Source organism: Rhineura floridana, chromosome 22, assembly GCF_030035675.1.
Source record: "Rhineura floridana isolate rRhiFlo1 chromosome 22, rRhiFlo1.hap2, whole genome shotgun sequence".
NCBI classification, from domain to species: Eukaryota; Metazoa; Chordata; class Lepidosauria; order Squamata; family Rhineuridae; genus Rhineura; species Rhineura floridana.
This window is the reverse complement of record NC_084501.1, coordinates 18,520,907-18,539,150: the sequence shown is the minus strand read 5'-3', so window position 1 is coordinate 18,539,150 and position 18,244 is coordinate 18,520,907. Positions and strand designations below refer to the sequence as shown.

Sequence of the window (18,244 nt, the reverse complement as noted above, 5' to 3'; positions counted from 1 at the left end):
GAGGCCACTGGCCTGACCCAGCAGGCTCTTCTGAGGTTCTGATCTCCAAATGGTGCATCCACTCAACAAACTTACAAAAATACACGAAATAAGGCCCAAATGCACACAACACAGCCCAGAAAACAGGTTTTTAGATGTACTTTAGAGTGACTACCCTCACACCCATTAAAAGAAATTGTTCCATGCATAAATGGGACCCAATGAATCCATAGTCAGGGGCAATATACTTCCAAATACCAGTTGCTGATAAGTGCAGGAGGGGAGAGGGCCCTCAAGTCCTGCTTGCATGTTTCCCATGGGCAACTGTGAGAACAGGATGCTGGATGAGATGGGCCATTGGCCTGATCAGCAGGTCTTCTGCTCTTAGGTTCTTAATGACTAGGAAACACACAGAATGGAACGGAATGGAAGCATGCTCATCTGTACACTCCTACCTTGAGCCTCGCTGTCTGCCTAACCTACCTCACAGGGTTGTTGTGAGAATAACAGGGGTGGTGGTGCAGACACACCATGCGTACTGGGCTGAGCTTTTCTGAAAGGGGGCATATACATCTGATCAATTAACTCCAATAAATAGCAGGTTCCCCATTCCAGGCTAGCACGGCATTTCAGCTGCGCATGAGTGACCTCACGTGGCAGAGTCCTGTACCGCTCTTGATTTTTCAAGCCAGAGTTGAACAGCGGCTGATCTTGGCTCCTCCCATTGACTCCCCCCTCCTCCACAGAAGCAGAAACAAAAGCAAAGGATTCTTTAACCCCTCCCTTTCCAGAATGAAAAGCAACAGAGGCTGCAGGCAGAGCTGGCCCCTGGAGCTCCTGATCTGTTGACTGGCTCTTTCACGCAGGAGCCAAAAGGTATATCTGTAAATGGAAAGAAATAGGAGGGAACGTAGCTCAGTCTAGCAACACTGACTGGCAGTGGCTGTGCGTTTGGATTGCTTATTTTATTTCTTATGCTGTATTTTACTGTGTCCCAACTTGCATTCCACAGTTATAATGCACTAAAACACAAGATCAGAAAGAAGCAATATAAATGCAATTAAAAGTCAATATGCATGTTTAATGACGTGCCACGGACCACCTGAATGAAGCTTGTGGACCACCACAGTTTGGGAGCCCCTCCAGATCGAATCCAACTCCCTGTTCAATGCAGGGGGTGTAACGCAGAATGCAATTACAGCATCCCTGACCAATGGCTGCTCAGCCGCTGTTTCAAGACCTGGAAGGGGGAGAAATTCAATTCAGTTTGCATTTCAAGATGACTGTGCTAAATTCTCACTTTTGGAAACAATATGTGGAAACACAGCCCTCCTTCAAAATCGGCACCTCCAAATTTTGCAGGACAGTTCTCCAGTCAAGTATGCGTAGACTAGGGTAAAGGATGCATAAAAATGCGTCTATTCGTGAAAAACAGCAAGGCAAAAATGCATTATAATAGGGGGATTGCAAAAGTGTGTTTATTCGGCCAAAGCATGTGGAATGTTTTAGGAGAAAGTTGCACTAAAATGCTGGTGAATTGTCACGAGGATGGGACATAAAAAAATTGCAAAACTGATGTGAAAATGTGGAGAACTAAACTGGAAAAATTAGAAACTGAGAGAAATCAGCATTGGCAGATTTGCCCATCCTCACCTCTAGTGAAGGAGTGCTCACCACCTCAGGGGAAGAGTCTGTTCCATTGTCAAACAGCTTGTACAGGGTTGTATTCAAGTAAGTCCTACTTAGAGAAGACCCACTGAAATTAATGGAGCTAAGTAAAGCTGCAATCCAATACAAGCCTACTTAGAAGTAAGCTCCATTGGGTTCAATGAGACTTACTCCCAGGTAAGTGCGTACTGGATTCCAGTCATGTTCAGAACTTCAATGGGTCTACTCTGAGCAGGATTAGCACTGAATACCACTCATTAAAATTAAAGGGTTGCATTCATCTAAGCCCTACTCAGAGAAGACCCATTCAAATTAGTAATGCGGGATAAATTCAATTCAGTTGGTATTTCAAGTTGAATCTATCAAATTTGCACTTTCTGAAACAACATGAGAACTGAAACATAGCCATCCTTTGACCTCACTGATCTGAATTTTGCGATGCAGATCGCTAACTAAGTGGGGTTTGCAAAAATGCATATATTAGGGGAAAGTGTGCACAAAACAAATATAATTGTGAAAATAACATACAAAAATGCATTATATTAGATATTTGAAGACCATGATCATGTCCCCTTTAATATTCTCCTCTCCAGGGTCACAGATTCCTTTGGGAGGAAGGGCAGGACAGAAATATAAGAAATCAGAAAAAATTAAAATAAATAACCTTTTTTTTTTAAGTAAACCTTTTTAGCTGCAAAAAAAAGAGAGAAAGGCCTTCCATTTTAATTAAGGAAAATGCACTCATCATGCCTTTGGGTATCCAGGGTTTAGGATGATACTGTTACTAGCTTGTAGGAATTAGGGAATCTGTCAATTTCATTTACTTACTTTTCCAAACTTCAGTCCACTTTTTTAAAAAATTAAAAGAATCCTCATGAAAACGGTTCAGCATTTTAGTGCAAATGTCTCCGGATACACGCATTTTTGTATGCAATGTTGCCAACACATTTTTGCAAACCAATTCCACCCTCCCCAACATAATGCATTTTTATATGCCATTGTCACAGATATATGCAATTATATACCCAGGAATATGCATTATACTTTATAGAACTGCCCTGCAAAATTCGGAGGGTTGCAACTTTCGAAGGAGGGCTGTGTTTCGGTTCTCGAATTGGCTCAGAAAGTGTGAATCAGGGAAGTTTGCCTTTAAAGGAAAACTGAATCAAATTTCTCTACCCATCTCTACCCAGTCGTAAAAACAGGGGAACCACTGTAAGTGCTGCCCTCCTCTCAGGGCAGCCTGGAAGCTTGAGATTCAGCCCCTGGGGTCATAAAAAGCAGCCGTTTACAGAAGAATGTGAGGCCTGGGCGTGGGGAACAGGCCCCAGCAGGGTGTGGCTGTCAGATTTGCTGCTGGGCTGGAAGACTCCCTGCCTCGAAGGGGGCCGGCTTCAAGCTGTCATACGCAAAACAGCCTCTTCCTTGTTCTCCCTGCAACGGCACACGCAGGCCAGAGAAAACTGAACCAGGAAACGACAAGAAGTCCGGTGGGTATATACATCGATATATAAAACTCCTTTCCCTCCTGCCCTGCTCTGCTCCTCAGCTGTAACAAGGCCTCCGGTCGGCCTGCAGGGGTGTTGTCTGGAGACAGGCGTGGATGTTCTTCTCTCTCTTTGACGGGACCCAGGCCTGGTCTGCTTTGGGGGAAGGGCACTGGCTCAGTGGAAGAGCCTCTGCTTTTCATGCAAAACCTCGAACAATCTGGACGACTGAGCAGGTGAAGCTTTTCACAGGGTGGAAGTGAGTACAATTGCTCATTCCCGTTGGCAGATTGAGCAGCTGCGCCGTGCATGCTGTAACCACCCCTTTTTACCAGAGACAATCCCTATTTTTTTTTTAAAAAAAACTTATTAAATCACTGTCCCTGTTTTTCCATTCTCTTTCTGCTTCTTGAGGATACCTTGTTTCCAACAGAGTTTTTCATACTGGCTGTTGTCATCTTTCAGGGTTCAGCTCTCCACTTACTCACCCCAGGCCACGCCCCATCCCACAGGCCACACCCTCCCCGAGTGCTTATGCCTGGCTGCAATGCATCCTTGAACGGTGATAATAGGTTTCAGGACCTTGGTCAACTCCTTGAGAGCTCGGACTAGAACCCGGAGCGGATTCCGCTGCCCCACTGACATGGAGCCACCAGTCGCCACTGCATCTGTTGCTCCGCCCACTTTTACATCTGGCCCCACCCACCACTGGAAAGTTACCCATGTGGTGATGCGGTCCCCATGCTGAAAAAGGTTCCCCAGACCTGGCTGACCTAGTGCAATCCTTCCCCAGTCTGATGTTATTGGACTACAACTCCCATCGTATCTGACTGTTGCCCATGGTGGCTGGGGCTGATGGGAGCTGGAGTCCCAAAACACCTGGGAGGCCATAGGTTGGGGAAGGCTGACTTTGCTTATCTAGAACAGGAGAAGGGAACCTGAATTTTGCAATGCAAAATCCACACTTCTCTGAATTTTGCAGTGCAGTTTTCCAGCCACCTTGTGTGCACAAAAATGCATTTTGGGAAAATATGCTTTGTATATTAAGCAAAACTGCATGCAAAACATGTGTTTTAGGAGATGCTTGCAGTAAAGTTAGCATTTATTTTGATCAGAGATCAGTACGTAAAAAAGCATGGTTAAACAAGATCATATAGAATCATAAAACCATAAATGAATGAAAAGTACAAAATTAAAATCAGTATCAGATTTCCTATGTAAGATCATTTATCATTGTTTGCCAACATGTGATAGCAGCAGCACAAAAGCTACCCAGAAGCTAGTAAATTCCTGCTGTCTTCTTGTGGCGAATCTAAAAATGTGTATGAATAAGGCAAATTGCATACAAAAATGTGTGTACCGTATTAGGAGAAATTTACGCTAAAACTCTGCTGAATGTTCACCAATAATTTCCCCCTGTGCAAACTGATACGGAAATACATACGGAGAATGAAACTGGATTGGAATAAGTGACAAATGGAAATGGACAAATTTGGCCTTCCCAGATTAATATGAAGGTTATTCATATAATAAATAAATAAATAAACAGTACATTATCTTCAATTAATCATCATCATCTTTTTTCTCAGGCATTCTAGAGCAGGGTTCCCCCTCCAGATATTGCTGGACTAAAACTCCCCGAACCCCTAACCATTGGCCTTGCTGGCTGGTGCTGGTGCGGAGAATTGAATTTAAGACTGGAAAGATTAAAAATATAGAGAAACCAAGTCAGACAGGTTTGCCCATCCCTAATAGTCATTGCTGACTTTGCGTACCAATCACCTACTGGATAGTGTGGACTTAGAATGGAGCTGGTAACTTTTTAACCAGGGAAGGGGGGGCAAGAGGAAGTCAGGAGGCCCAGCCGTGGAGACAGACAAGAGAGCTTATCTGGGCCCCAGGGACGGCTGGAAGAGGAGAAGGTTTGGGGGGCAAGGAGTTGGCAAGATGGAAGGTGCGCCTGAGCTCGGCCTGGGGAGAACGAGGGAAGGGGGTGCTGGCTCGGCCGTTCCAACATGTGGAAGGGAGGGGAGAACACATCCTGCTCTGATCATGAGGCTGTGCCGTGATGCTCGGGTGTGTGGCAGGCTCTGTGGCGACATGGCCATACTCCTGCCCGTGGCCCGTACCCAGGAGCGTTCCTTTCATTCCCCCCTGTCACACACATACAGGTAACGTCTCGATCCTCCCGGACAACATGGCCAGCCTCACCCAAGAGCTGGGCACAGCTTTCTTCCAGAAGCACCAGCTGCCAGCCTCCATGGCCGACACCTTTTTGGAGCACCTCTGCCTACTGGACATCGACTCAGAGCCCATTGCTGCCCGCAGCACTGGCATCGTCTGCACTATCGGTACGGCACAGCTCTCTAGCTGGATGTGGCGCGGTACTCCAGTCTGCCCTGCGGGATTATAGCTGGGAGGGGGCACGGGGTTGGATCCAAAGTTAGTCCTACTCAGTAGAGACCCGCTGAAATGAATCAACACAACAGACTTCGGTTCATTCACGTCAGCGGGTCTGCTCTAAGTACAACTGAGTTGGAGATCACTCCAGGTACCGTGGCCTACAGGGGTTGGAAGAAAAGCTGGCCCTCTCCTTCAGCCGTTCAGTGGATCCTTTGTTGGGCTGCTGTAGGGCATTGTGGGAAGACAGAGCCTTTGTCCAGGGAGCGGGGTTGGCCAGGCCTCTCTGTGCAACCTCTAAGGCAGTGCTTCCCAAACTTCCCAATCCCCACGGACCACTTGAGAATTGGTGACGGTCTTGGCAGACCACTTCATGATTTTTCTGCCTGTTGTAGCAACTGTCAATTGTGCCAGATGCTGTGTGATTTTTAATTGCATTTTTAATGGTGTTTTATCACTGCTTTTATTTCTTGCACTATTTTCTTGTATTGCAATAAGCATTCCATAGAATTCCACTTGTAATACAATAATGTGCAATGTAAGAAACAAAAGATAAAAATAAAAATACTGTACCGTTTAAAATCAATCTGAATATTTAATGTGGGCATGCTATGGGCTGCCTGCATGAAGCTCACACACCACTGGTGGCCCACAGACAACAGTTTGGGAACTCCCACTGTGAGGGAAGTTGTGGGAAATAATGCACCTTACCCAACCTGTAGGGGACAGCTCAATTCTATGGTTCCACGAGAGTGCAAAATAGCCTCAGAATCACGTTGGAGACAAAATTCAGCTTCCTGAGAATGTCTGCTTTTAAAAAAGAAAGAAAATCAAGTTTCTAGTCCTTGTGGTTATGAAGTTATGGTTGTTAAGTATGTGGGCCAAATATGCTGAAATCTCATGAGGAAGGGAGCCAATAAGATTTATAGTGCTTCAGGTTGGGGATTTATTTTTGGTCTCTTGCATGGGTTGCCATCCGTCACTGGGATTAGCAAACTGAGAACCACTTTTGCAAAATAGTAAAATGGGAGGATAAATTATGCAAAAGAAGAAATAGGCACACTTCTTCAATTTAGACAGGTTTGGAGAAGATTGTTTGTGCAAAATGTGGGATATTTTGATGCAGAAAAAAAATTTATTCATGCAGCCTATAGCACTCCAAGGAAACACTAAAGAATCTGGAGGCTTTTTAATTTAGGGAGGGGAAAGGATGAATAAAGGGTGGGACATGACAAAGCTTTATAAAACTATGCATGGTGTGGAGAACAGTAGATCCCCCACCCACCCACTCAAGGAGCTAGAATGTGGGATCACCCAGTGATTATCAAAGGGCACTAGATTCAGGACAGATAAAAAGAAATACATATTCACACAATGGATACCTAACTCCTGGATTTACTGGATGGTATTTAACTACATTATTGCCCTAGCACAAGGGTTAGCTTAATTTCCCTCAGCGCATGGCCTGTGTAGTCCCCAAATCTGCTCCGGAGAGCTGGAGGAACCTCCAGAACAGATTTAGGGAGGGAGTGGGGGGGGGGACAGAGAGAAGATATTCTGTTGTGCAAGGAACATTCATCTTAGCGTTACGTTGAATCCAACACAAAATTTGGTAGGCAAAGTGAGGAATTTGACAAATAATGGTGGTGGAGGAGGAGAAGTATGTCAATGGATGTGTACACCAGGACAGCTAAATGGAACTTCTGTGGCCAGAGGCAGTATATCTGAGACTATGCTAATTATTTATGGGAGAGGAGAAAACAATGTGGGGAGGCTATTGCCTTCACACCCTGCTTGTGGGCTTCTCAGCAGCATCTGGCTGACCTCTGTTGGAAACAAGGTGCTTGGTCAACCTCTCTGTACCTAGGTACACACAGCCCTCCGCCACCCCAGGGGAAATTCGGTGGTCGCCCTTCCAACCTGGGTTGTGTAGTTTGGCAGGGCGTGGCCATCCAGCTCAGTCACACTGGGGGGGGGGGGGAGAGGAAGCGTTGTTGTGGTCTTCTGCCCAGCTGCCCGAGGAGTGACATACCCCCTTCTTGCAGGTCCTGCTTCCCGTTCGGTGGAAATGCTACGAGAGATGATCAAGGCCGGGATGAATATTGCACGGCTGAACTTTTCTCATGGCTCACATGAGGTACCGAGGGGAGAGGGGCAGAGAGAGATAGAAAGAGGGCGGAGGAAGGTGACTTCTTCCAATCGGACAGGGTCTCACGAGCGTGGAATCGGAGTCCCATCATCTTCAGCAGATGAAGTTGAGGACACCAAACCAATAGTTCAGTCCCCCCCCCTTCTGTTTCAGTACCATGCAGGTTCCATTGCGAATATTCGGAAAGCAACAGAGAGCTTTGCCTCCAACCCTCTCTTCTACCGACCGGTGTCCATTGCACTGGATAGCAAAGGGCCAGAGATCCGTCCTGGTGTGGTCAAAGGGGTAAGACTGGGACGAGTGATTAAGGCCACGTATGTATGTGAAGCCAGACTGCAATTCAATAAAATACAACGTAAGAATGAAAAGCAGCAATAAAAATGCCATTAAAATCGGCACAAATATTTCATGTGAGGGACGTGGCATCCCCCAACCACAAATCCACAGAAACACCATGGACAATCAGAACGAAGCTTGCAGACCACTTGTGGTCCACGGACCATAGTTTGGGAGCCCCTGTAATATTTTAAAATATTGCAGTTTCTGCTGTCTCCTTTGTGAGGGAGTCTTTGTCAAATTTAACCGATAATTAAAGGTTGCAGCCCTCAGAAATAGTTAAATAGGGGTAGTAATTGGCTGTTACGAAATAAGCATTCATGTGGACGTGGCCATGGCCTGATCTGCTTCTACAGGGTGTGGACCAAGAGGTGGAGCTGGTAAGAGGAACCCGGTTGATTGTCACGACAGACCCGGCATTTCAGGAGCGTTGTGACCAGCACACTGTCTGGATGGATTATGCCAACTTGCCCAAAGTGATCAAGGTCGGCGGACGACTCTTCATTGATGACGGACTAATCTCTTTGCTGGTCAAGGAAATCCGTATGTACCACCTCCTTGACCCTTGGTTCCTTGGCCTCCCATTGCCCAAAAGGATTCCCTCCTTCTCTCTTTCTCCTCAGTCTGGCACCTCCTGTCCAAGAGGTATCATGTGCCTGGCCTCCTGGCAACAGCATCACTGCTGCTTCTGAGGGAGGAGAAGAGCAAGGCAGCAGGGAGGTTGGTGCAGCTGTGCGGGAGCATTGGTGGGAGTACTAGACTGGCTCTGCTGAGGTGCCTGCAAAGCACTGACCTCCTAGCCCCTCTCCTCCCCCATAAATGGCAGGGGTGCTATTGCTGGGAGGCCAAGTATGTGGCAGAAGAACTGTCTCCACTGGTTGCTCCTGCTAACACAGCACCTTGGACACCGCTTGCAATGCCCACAGTTACAGCAGCCAGTTAAATCTACTGGACACAGGCTTCATTCTTGGAAACAGCAAGTGAGGCGGTCAAAGTCTTTCTGACTTTATTAAGTCATTTGGGTGTGTTTTGAAGTCTTCAGGACAATTGTTCAGCAATTGTTTTAGTGTGTATACATTTTTGTATGCAATCTTGTTTTGCAAACTGCAAAATATTACGGTTCATTTCCCTCATCCCTGGTTGTACCTCCAAAGGTCTCCAAGTACAGATCCCAACATCATCCCTTTCTGGCTTTCTAACCTTCTCCCATCCCTTGGCACCATCCCTTCTTCCGGAGTGGTGGTGGTCTTCCAACTGACAGGTTTCTCTCTCTCCGAGAGGTGGGCCAAACCTAAGTAATGGACTTCGCACTTTGCACGCAGAAAGTCACAGCTTCAGTTTCCCTCCTTTCCAGTTAAAACAGGGCTGGGGAAACCTGTGGCCCTCCAGATGTTGCTGGACTCCAAATCCCATCCTCTGAGACCACTGGCCACACTGGATGGGGCTGAGGGGAGTTGGAGTCCAACATCCAGAGGGTCATGCCTTCCCATCCCTGCTTGACACCTCTGTAAATGCATTTAATGTGTGGTCCCTGACAGGTTGGGACATGATTGGTCAGAGAAGATAATGCCAGGCTGCGGGAACAGATAGTCTGACCTGGTGTAAGTCTGCTTCCTATGTTCTCTCCCCCCCCCATCTCACAGGCACCAATGGCTGTATAGTGGAAGTGGAGAATGGTGGAATGTTGTCCAGCCGCAAGGGGGTGAATCTGCCAGGGGCCGAGGTGGACCTGCCAGCGGTGTCCAAGCGGGACATCCAGGATCTGCAGTTTGGCCTGGAGCATGGCGTTGACATCATTTTTGCCTCCTTCATCCGCAAGGCCAGCGACGTGGCTGCCATCCGGCAGGTGCTGGGGGAGCGCGGCCGTGCCATCAAGATCATCAGCAAGATCGAAAACCACGAGGGGGTTAAAAAGTAATGGCCTGCCTCTGTCCTTGTCTTGCTCCCCAGCCACGCCCCTTCTCCACAAGCCACACCCCTTCTCCACAAGCCACACCCCTTCTCCACAAGCCACACCCCTTCTCCACAAGCCACACCCCTCACCAGACCTGCTTTGCACCCTCCTGGAGGGATTCTGCCTGGCTGGAATCTGTCCTTCAACTCTGATCATGCTTCTTGCTTGCCTAGATGGAGACTAGAGAAGGATGTGGGAGTAAATTAACATTTGTTGCTCCACCCACTTTTGTCTCTGCCCCCCCCCAGCCATCTCTTGTATTTGGCCCAGGTGCAACCTCTCTTGCTTCCTGGCAGGTTTGATGAGATCCTGGAGGCCAGCGATGGCATCATGGTGGCCCGTGGTGACCTGGGCATTGAGATCCCCGCTGAGAAGGTTTTTCTGGCTCAAAAGATGATGATTGGATGTTGTAACCGCGCTGGGAAGCCTGTCATTTGTGCCACTCAGGTGAGCTGCAGAAAGCAGGGAAAATCAAGGTAGACTTCTCTGAACACGGAGGCTTCACATGCAAACTGGCTACCTACAAGCCTCACACAAGGCGACACCCACAAAGGAAGGGAGCGCTAGAGACCATCCTTCCTGTCTAAGAGGGCAGTCTGCATTGGATTGCTCCTCATTCTTGCAACCAGAAGTCAAGGCTCAGATCTTCTTTTAAAGGAAAGGCAGGGAACCGATTGCACTCTAGATGTTGCTGGCCATGCAGACTGGTGGCTCCGATGTCAGCTGGGCAGTGAACCTGCCCCAGATTTCAGTCTAAACTTTCAAGGAGCTGCCCGAGGTGCTGAAACCTGGACCTCTGGAGGGCCCAGGCCTGTAGGGGCCTGGACTGCGAAAAAACAAGGAACACATTACAAATGTATTAGCACTACTAATTAAGTAGTTTAATAATATGGCAGTGCTTAACATGTTTCTTTATTTTCATTTGGGTTTATGAACTGTGTCATTTGTAATAAATGTACTCACTATTCCTTTCTGATAAAAAATTATCATTTATTTTCCATCTGTCTTGCCCTTAGACACTTAAAAATCTGTTGCAGAAAATAGTAACATTTGGTTTCTAGGAAGATTTAGGGAGCCCCCCTCCGATCATACATCTTGCCCCCAGGCCCAGTGCCAGCTCACAAGCCCTGAACATAACCAGTTTAGGTACACTCGTTGCATGGGGTCTACTCTAAGTAGGACTTAGAGGCAACCCATAATTCTTTTTTTAAAAAACCAAAACAACATGGAAATCAGTTAGAACAGGTATATCTCAGAAAGTGACCACTTAAAAGGGAAACGTTTGCAACCGAGTCCTCTTTCTCTCTCCCTTGCAGATGCTGGAGAGCATGATCAAGAAGCCCCGCCCCACCAGGGCAGAAAGCAGCGATGTGGCCAATGCGGTGCTTGATGGGGCTGACTGCATCATGCTGTCCGGGGAAACTGCCAAGGGATCCTATCCTGTGGAAGCAGTGCGGATGCAACATGCGGTAGGTATCCCCTTCTTACTTTAAATGAATGCCCCCCCCAATAAAATATGACATAGGAAGCTACCTTATACTGTGTCAGACCATTGTTCCATCTCGCTTAGTATTGTCTACACTGACTGGCAGCAACTCTCGCAAGGTTTCAGGCAAGAGTCTCTCCCAGCCCTACTGGGAGATGCTGGGAACTGATCCTGGGTAAATTAAGATTGTTTAAATTAAGATTGATGGTCTATTCATATTGTTAATGTGAGCAGATGTGGTGTTTTTTGTTACTGTTATATTTGCTAAATAATACTAATACTAATAATAATAATAATGAACCTAGAGCTCCTCCAGGCAACCTGTTTATTGCACATTCTTTGCACAATGCTTGCACATACGACACCCGCTGTTTATTGAGGGGCAAAAGCTCAGCAGGCAGTGTACCTGCTTGGCATGTTGAAGGTTCCAGGTTCAATTCTTGGCATCTTCAGTTAGAAAAGGTAGCGACTGATAGGAAATGCCTTTGTTTGCCTTGGGAAGCTGGAGACTTGCTACTAGTCAGAGCATTCAATACTAGGCTAGGCGTGTTGGCAGAACCGCAAAATAGCAGTGATCGCTGAGCTGTGTGTGAGTCCTGAAGGAGCACACCTTTCCCTGCATATAATCATGGTGAGACTTTGGGTTTAGGAAAATAAGAAAGTTTGCATTTCTTGCAGGCGACACAGACTTTGACAGAAAAGAGCCTCATTCTAGCTCACCGGAGTCGGAGGTGCAAAGAGCCACACTGGCTCTTTCATCTCTGCAGGAGCGAGCGACAAAAGGGAAGATGTCTTCTCTCCCAAGGTGGGACAGGGGAGAAGGAAGGAGCAGGGAATGAGGTCAGCAAGCTTAAAAGTTATCAGCTGACACACCTGAAGGAAGGTCAGCACAGGTGAGGTCAGAAAGACAGTCTAGGAAGTCCGGAGGTTCCCCTCTGTCTACCCTTTTCCATGCAAACCCCCATCGAGCTGAGCTGCATCCCAACTCTTCCTACAAGATGGACCAAGGGTTTGGCCTGCTATGATGCAGATCCCTCGGTCCCTCCCCAACAGATTGCGCGAGAGGCCGAAGCCGCCATGTATCATCACCAGCTCTTCCAAGAGCTGCGCCGCCTGACCCCACTGAGTCAGGACCCCACCGAGGTGACAGCGATCGGCGCCGTGGAGGCCTCCTTCAAGTGCTGCGCAGCCGCCATTATCGTCCTCACAACATCTGGCAGGTGAGGGCAACAAGATGTCAGGGAGAGGCAGCTGTCTCTAAAGCCGCCCATGATACAACCTGGATCCTGTTGCCTTTATGCAGGGATGGGGAAATGTGGTGTCCTCTGGATAAAATTGGACTCTGGCTCCCATCAGCCCCAGCCAGCATGGCCAATGGCCAGGGATGATGGGAGCTGTAGTTCAACAAATGCTCTTGGACTCCAATTCCCATCAGTCCCTGCCATAAAGGCACAGGTGTGGTAGCGACTCAGGAGTCCTGATTGTTTCTAATGCCAGACATGAGAGTCTACATTGTATATACTCCCAGGTACAGGGGCCAGCACCAAGCAGGCATGGCCGTCTCACTCTTTCCTCCCCCCGCCGTGACTCAGGTCTGCGCAACTGCTCTCCCGCTACCGTCCCCGTGCCCTCATCATTGCCGTGACCCGCAACGAACAGGTGGCCCGCCAGGCACACCTCAGCCGTGGCGTCTTCCCAGTCCTGTGGCGTGGCGCCACCCAGGAGGTGTGGGCAGATGATGTTGATCGCCGGGTGCAGTTTGGCATGGAGATAGGTGAGTCACCAGCTTCACCCAGGCCTGCCGAAGGACCTGCCACCATTCCTTCTCTCTGACAAGGCTCCTGTGCCTCTTACCAGCTCCTTGGCAGGCAGATATCCAACAGGGACAGCCCCTCTCATCACTGTGTCTCCTTGCCGGGAAATGCGCTGCCTGTTCAATGACTTTCTCATGCAGTTGTTACAGGCCTATGGCAAAGGCCACGAGTCTAACTCACCCCTTGCTTACGCAAGATGGGCATGGGAGGCCAGCTGCTTCAGGTGGCGATGGGAAACCTGTGACGTCAGGGAGGCATGCCCCCAGCCTAATTTCAGGAGGTCTTTTGGACAGTGGAATAGAGAGAGGGAGAAAGAGACAGGGTGGCACAGAGGGAGGGAGGGAGGGAGGGTTTCACAGAGAGAGGTGTGTTGTGTGTTATAGAGAGGGGGTGGCACAGAGAGAGCAAGAGCAGTGTGTGTGTGTGTGTGTGTGGCACAAAGAGAGGGTGTTATGCAATCCTGCAACTTGCAAACTCCACCCACTTTTTGTTCTGGCCCCTCCCACCACCAGTATGCAGCCATAGGTTGATTATCCTCTCCACCCCAAGGAAACACAGCTTTAGAGAGAGAGAGGGAAGAGAGGTTCCCCCGCCCTGTCTTCAGGGATTCCTCAACACCCACGTGACCCGGAGGGGGATGACCACCCTCCCCACTGTTTGGCAATAGAACGTCCCAATTGCCTAACCCCTTCTTTGCCCTGGTTCTTCCTTCCCCTTTCTCACCGCAGGCCGGGTGCGTGGGTTCCTGCGGTCCGAGGATGTGGTCATCGTGGTGACGGGCTGGCGGCCTGGAGCAGGGTATACCAACATCATGAGGGTCCAGCAGGTCCCGTGACAGAGCAGCAAGGAGCACCCTGAAGAGTCCCCATAAAAAGGGAGGCAGCTGCGTCCTGCAACATTTCAAACACGGACATGCTCCTAACATCCCTGCACTCATCCGAAGGCTTACGGTTCATCGCCTGTCTTCATTACATCTTGCTGATGTCTGTTCTCCGCTTGCCGTGTGTATCAGCCCTGTCCCCCTCCGATTTAAAAGCCAAAGTGAGTGTTTAATCCTCAGTTAAAGATAAGTTTGGGGAAAACGTCACTGTGTTTCTTTCTGTTATCAACAATTCAAAATACATAGGTGCCTCAGTAAAATAGCAGGCTGTATGTGCTGCAGGACTGAGTGCTGAAGCCAGAGGTGGGGTACCTCAGGGCCGGGAGTCAAAGGCGGCTCTCCGAGCCTCTGTGTCTGGCCTTCAGAGCTCTCTGCAAGCCACATACCTCACTGGCCCTTCTTCATACCTTCTTTGACTGGTTTTGCCCGCCTAAAATGTGTCCCTCAACTCTGATAATGCCTCTTGTTTTGATGGAGGCCAGAGAAGGGGTGTGTATAGGCTCTATTATTATCCTTTGGTCCTGACTCTTCCTTGTCCTTCTGTCTTGCTTTTCAACCCTGACTAGTAGTTGGTCAGTGGTTCTGACTTACTGTTTGGCCCTGACTATTGAGAGTAAGCTCCTGGCTCACTGCTGCTGGCTACCCAGCCCCCTGATAATGTGATCCCTGATTGGCTGGGCTTCAGAAGCACTTGCCTTTGCTGTGGCCAATGAAGAATGCTTCTTCTTTTTTGAGAACTGCATGCTCACAAGTTGCTTTGGGAGACAACAGCTGTAATCCCTGATTGGCTGGGCTTCAGAAGCATTTCAGAATTCTTTCAGCATTTTAGTGTGAATTTCTCCGAATATGTTTTTTATATACAGTTTTGAATAACGTACACCCTTTGCAAGCAGTTTATCCTAATATCATGCATTTTTGTATGTTATTTTCACCGATACATTCGGTCTGTGCACACTTCCCCCAATAACGTTTCTGCAAACATTGCTGGGTTGGCAAATTGCATTGCAAAATTCAGATAAGTGCGAATTTCAAAGGATGGCTGTGTTTTCAATTCTCACGTTGTCTGAGAAAGTGCAAATTTGATAAATTTGGCTTTAAATGGGAGCTGAATTGAATGTCTCCTCCATTCCTTTCCACCCAAATGATCACTGCACTCGGCAGGAGACAGTCCTTCCTGGAGTATGGATGAGCCAGTCTGTCCATTTCAGTTTTTCTCAAGCTCTCATGTCTGACTTTTCCTCTTTGTAGTATAAGCCTTAAGGTTCTTTGTTATTTCTGCTGCCAGTCTTAACAGACCAGTCATTTGTACAGTCTGCTGCAATATGAAAATGCTACCAATTAATGAGCACACAAGTTCCCTTCCAAGTTCTTGCCAAACATCTGCAGGCCCCTGCTCCGTCAGGTATGTAAGACCAGGGAATCGGTGGAGGCTGGTGCACATTGGGACCGGTAGGACAGAAGGCAGGGAGCCCTACAGCAGGTGGCGTCAGAGCCAATGGCTGGTGGAGCCAACTAGCGCTAGCCTTGTTCCCATCCTCCTCTCTGTTGAGTTCTAGGAAGGCAAGCCTGAGACAAAGGTAGTGGAGAAGGCTGACAGCTGGTGCCACTCCTTACATCAAGAGTTCCCAAACGGTGTCCATGGACCACCAGTGGCCCATGAGCTTCATTCAGGTGGTCTGTGGCATGTGTGCATTCAAAATTCGTATTGATTTTTAATTACATGTTTATTGCTTTTATTTCACATATTGTATTTTTTTTACCATCTGAATACAAATTGCAACACGATAAAATGCAACGTATGAAATAAAAGCAGCGACACAAATGTAATTAAAAATCAATACGGATATTGAATGTGGATATGCTACAGACCACTTGAATGCAGTAAAAGCTGCAATAAAAATGCAATTGAAAATCATCCTGCATCTAGCACAGTGCATTACAATTGCTACAGCAGGCACAAAAATCATGAAGGGGTCCACCAAGGCCATCAACAATTTCCAAGTGGTCTGTGGGGGGGGGGAACCTTTGGGAACCATTGCCTTAGACTGGTTGTAAGTAAGGAGGTAGGCAGGTGGGGGCTGGCTGCAGGCAGACTGATCTTGGTGGGGCACTACCCTGTTTACAGAAATAGACCAGCCCCCGCCCCCTGCGGTGAATTGATCCCAGCAGTTACTATTACAGATAGACAAAAGCAGCTCCGAGTCTCTCTTTTTATTATTGAAATCAGTGAGGTACAACGTCCAAAATAAAACAATTAAAAAAAAAAAAAAAGGAAGGAGAAAGAACAGCTATTAAAATTTTCCCCCATGATATGAAATCTACAAGCGCTGTACACTGAGCAACGCCAAGTGCAAAGGTGATGGATCATGGTCTTTGGTGGCTAGATTGCACAGACATTCACACCCACATGCGCGCACACACCCACACTAGACGCTCAGACAAGCACACACACAGTCGTGCGCTTGTAGGAGGTGCCATATTGGCCGCACCTGACACTGGGATCTCCTTCATCTGGACGTGTTTGTGTATTCCCTCCTGCCCATGCACACCAACACAAAGAGGGCACCGCCATCCCATCATGAAGCAGTTCTGCGTATGCAGTGGTGGCTCCAATGTCATGAGGGCTGTTGAATCCGCTCTGGGTTTTTGCCTGAACTTCCAAGGAGCTGCCCAAAGGGCTGAAAGCTATTCCCCAAATAGGTTGGGCTCATTGGACAGCTCCTCAAAATAGCTTCAGCGCCTTGGACAGCTCCTCAAAACCCAGAGCAGATTCACTGCCTCACTGACATCACAGCCACGACTCTGCACCGTGTGTATGCATGGGTGCGGGCTTCTATAGATCTTTTGATGCTCCCCTCCCGCCCTCCCCAAAAGAGGGTCATGACCCTGGGTGGTGGGGCTAGCAGCACTAGGAGAAGCAGATCCCAGTGATGACACAGCCATAGCTTTGTCGGGCAGAGCCCGCTGGGAGCAAAGGGGGCAGGGGGCATCTCCCCTTCTTCCCCCCTCCCTCCCACAACGGCATGGCTATGGGAATGACAGCTCTACAAATGGCTCTGAGCGTAAACAAGAAGAAAGTTTGGAATGTTTTTGAACCTATGTGATCAGAGCCTCCTGCCAGAGGGGCCACGAAGATTGCGGGGTTGAGAGTAGGTGGGGAGGATGGAGGGGGTAAGGAGGCAGTCCTGGTTGTTCCCTCTGACAAGCATCTCACAGGGATGCCCTGCCAGGTTGCGCTAAACTGGCTAGGGATGTGAGGGGGCATCATTTCCTGTTCGGCACTCTATTCCTCACATGCAGTACCGTTTCTGTTCTGCTGCCGTTCATTGTCTGCCCCAAACTGCATTATTCACCTCACTGTCTGCTGCAAAGAAATGATGTAATGGACACAGCGTATATAAATCATATCATCGTGACACTCTTCCACCCCATTCATTTCCACGCAAAGGAAACACAATGCAAATTGGGAGGGGGGGAATGTAATCAATTGCGTATCTTTTGCGGGCTGAAAGTGACAGCAGCAGTGGATACCGTGTTCGTTAGATTGATTTCCGTTCTGGACATAGGGGAAATAAGTGAACGCCAGCAATTTGGGGCTCCCATTTTTGTTGGAATTCTCTGGCACCCCTAAAGCTGGCCCATTTGATGGGAAGATATCCCCCAACATCCTAACCCAGGTGGGGCCAGCCTGAGATGTTTCCTCCCCTCTCCAAATTCCATATACAGAGTTCTGAATTCAACACCAGCAATCGGAGGGCATCAGGTTAGCTTATGGGGGCACCAGGCAGGCCGCGTGCAGTTCCGTCCTACCGTACTTTGCTGTGGCTGCCTGACACCTGCTGCCTGAAGCCATCATATGAGAACAGATGAAGAGCCTGGATGCTGGTTCAGGTCAATGGCCAGCATCTTGTTCTCACAGTGGCCATCAACCAGGTGCTTCCAGGAGACCTGCAGGCAGGGCATGGATGCAAGAGCCCTCCCTTGCTGTTGTGCAGAAGAGCCCTGCTGGGTCGGGCAAATCGCACATCTGGTTCAGCATCTTGTGGCCAACCTGTTTAATGGTAGGACCGGCCCCCATAAGCTAGCAAGAC

The 18,244-nt window shown here is 48.4% G+C and overlaps 1 protein-coding gene across 3 annotated transcripts; it reads left to right on the top strand.

Moving 5' to 3' along the window:
- The first annotated feature begins 755 nt into the window (after positions 1 to 755).
- Positions 756 to 14,360, top strand: PKLR (pyruvate kinase L/R). 3 transcript variants are annotated; one of them, XM_061606064.1, is made up of 11 exons: positions 756 to 855; positions 5,306 to 5,485; positions 7,580 to 7,671; positions 7,837 to 7,968; positions 8,376 to 8,562; positions 9,663 to 9,933; positions 10,270 to 10,420; positions 11,290 to 11,442; positions 12,513 to 12,679; positions 13,052 to 13,233; positions 14,002 to 14,360. In XM_061606064.1, exons 2-11 carry the CDS (start codon positions 5,332 to 5,334, stop codon positions 14,106 to 14,108), a joined length of 1,596 nt encoding a protein of 531 aa, XP_061462048.1. In that variant the 5' UTR covers positions 756 to 855; positions 5,306 to 5,331; the 3' UTR covers positions 14,109 to 14,360. The 3 variants fall into 3 exon arrangements, with proteins under 3 accessions (XP_061462048.1, XP_061462047.1, XP_061462046.1); XM_061606063.1 differs by lacking the exon at positions 756 to 855 and adding an exon at positions 2,846 to 3,137; XM_061606062.1 differs by lacking the exon at positions 756 to 855 and adding an exon at positions 4,981 to 5,088.
- The last annotated feature ends 3,884 nt before the right edge of the window (positions 14,361 to 18,244 follow it).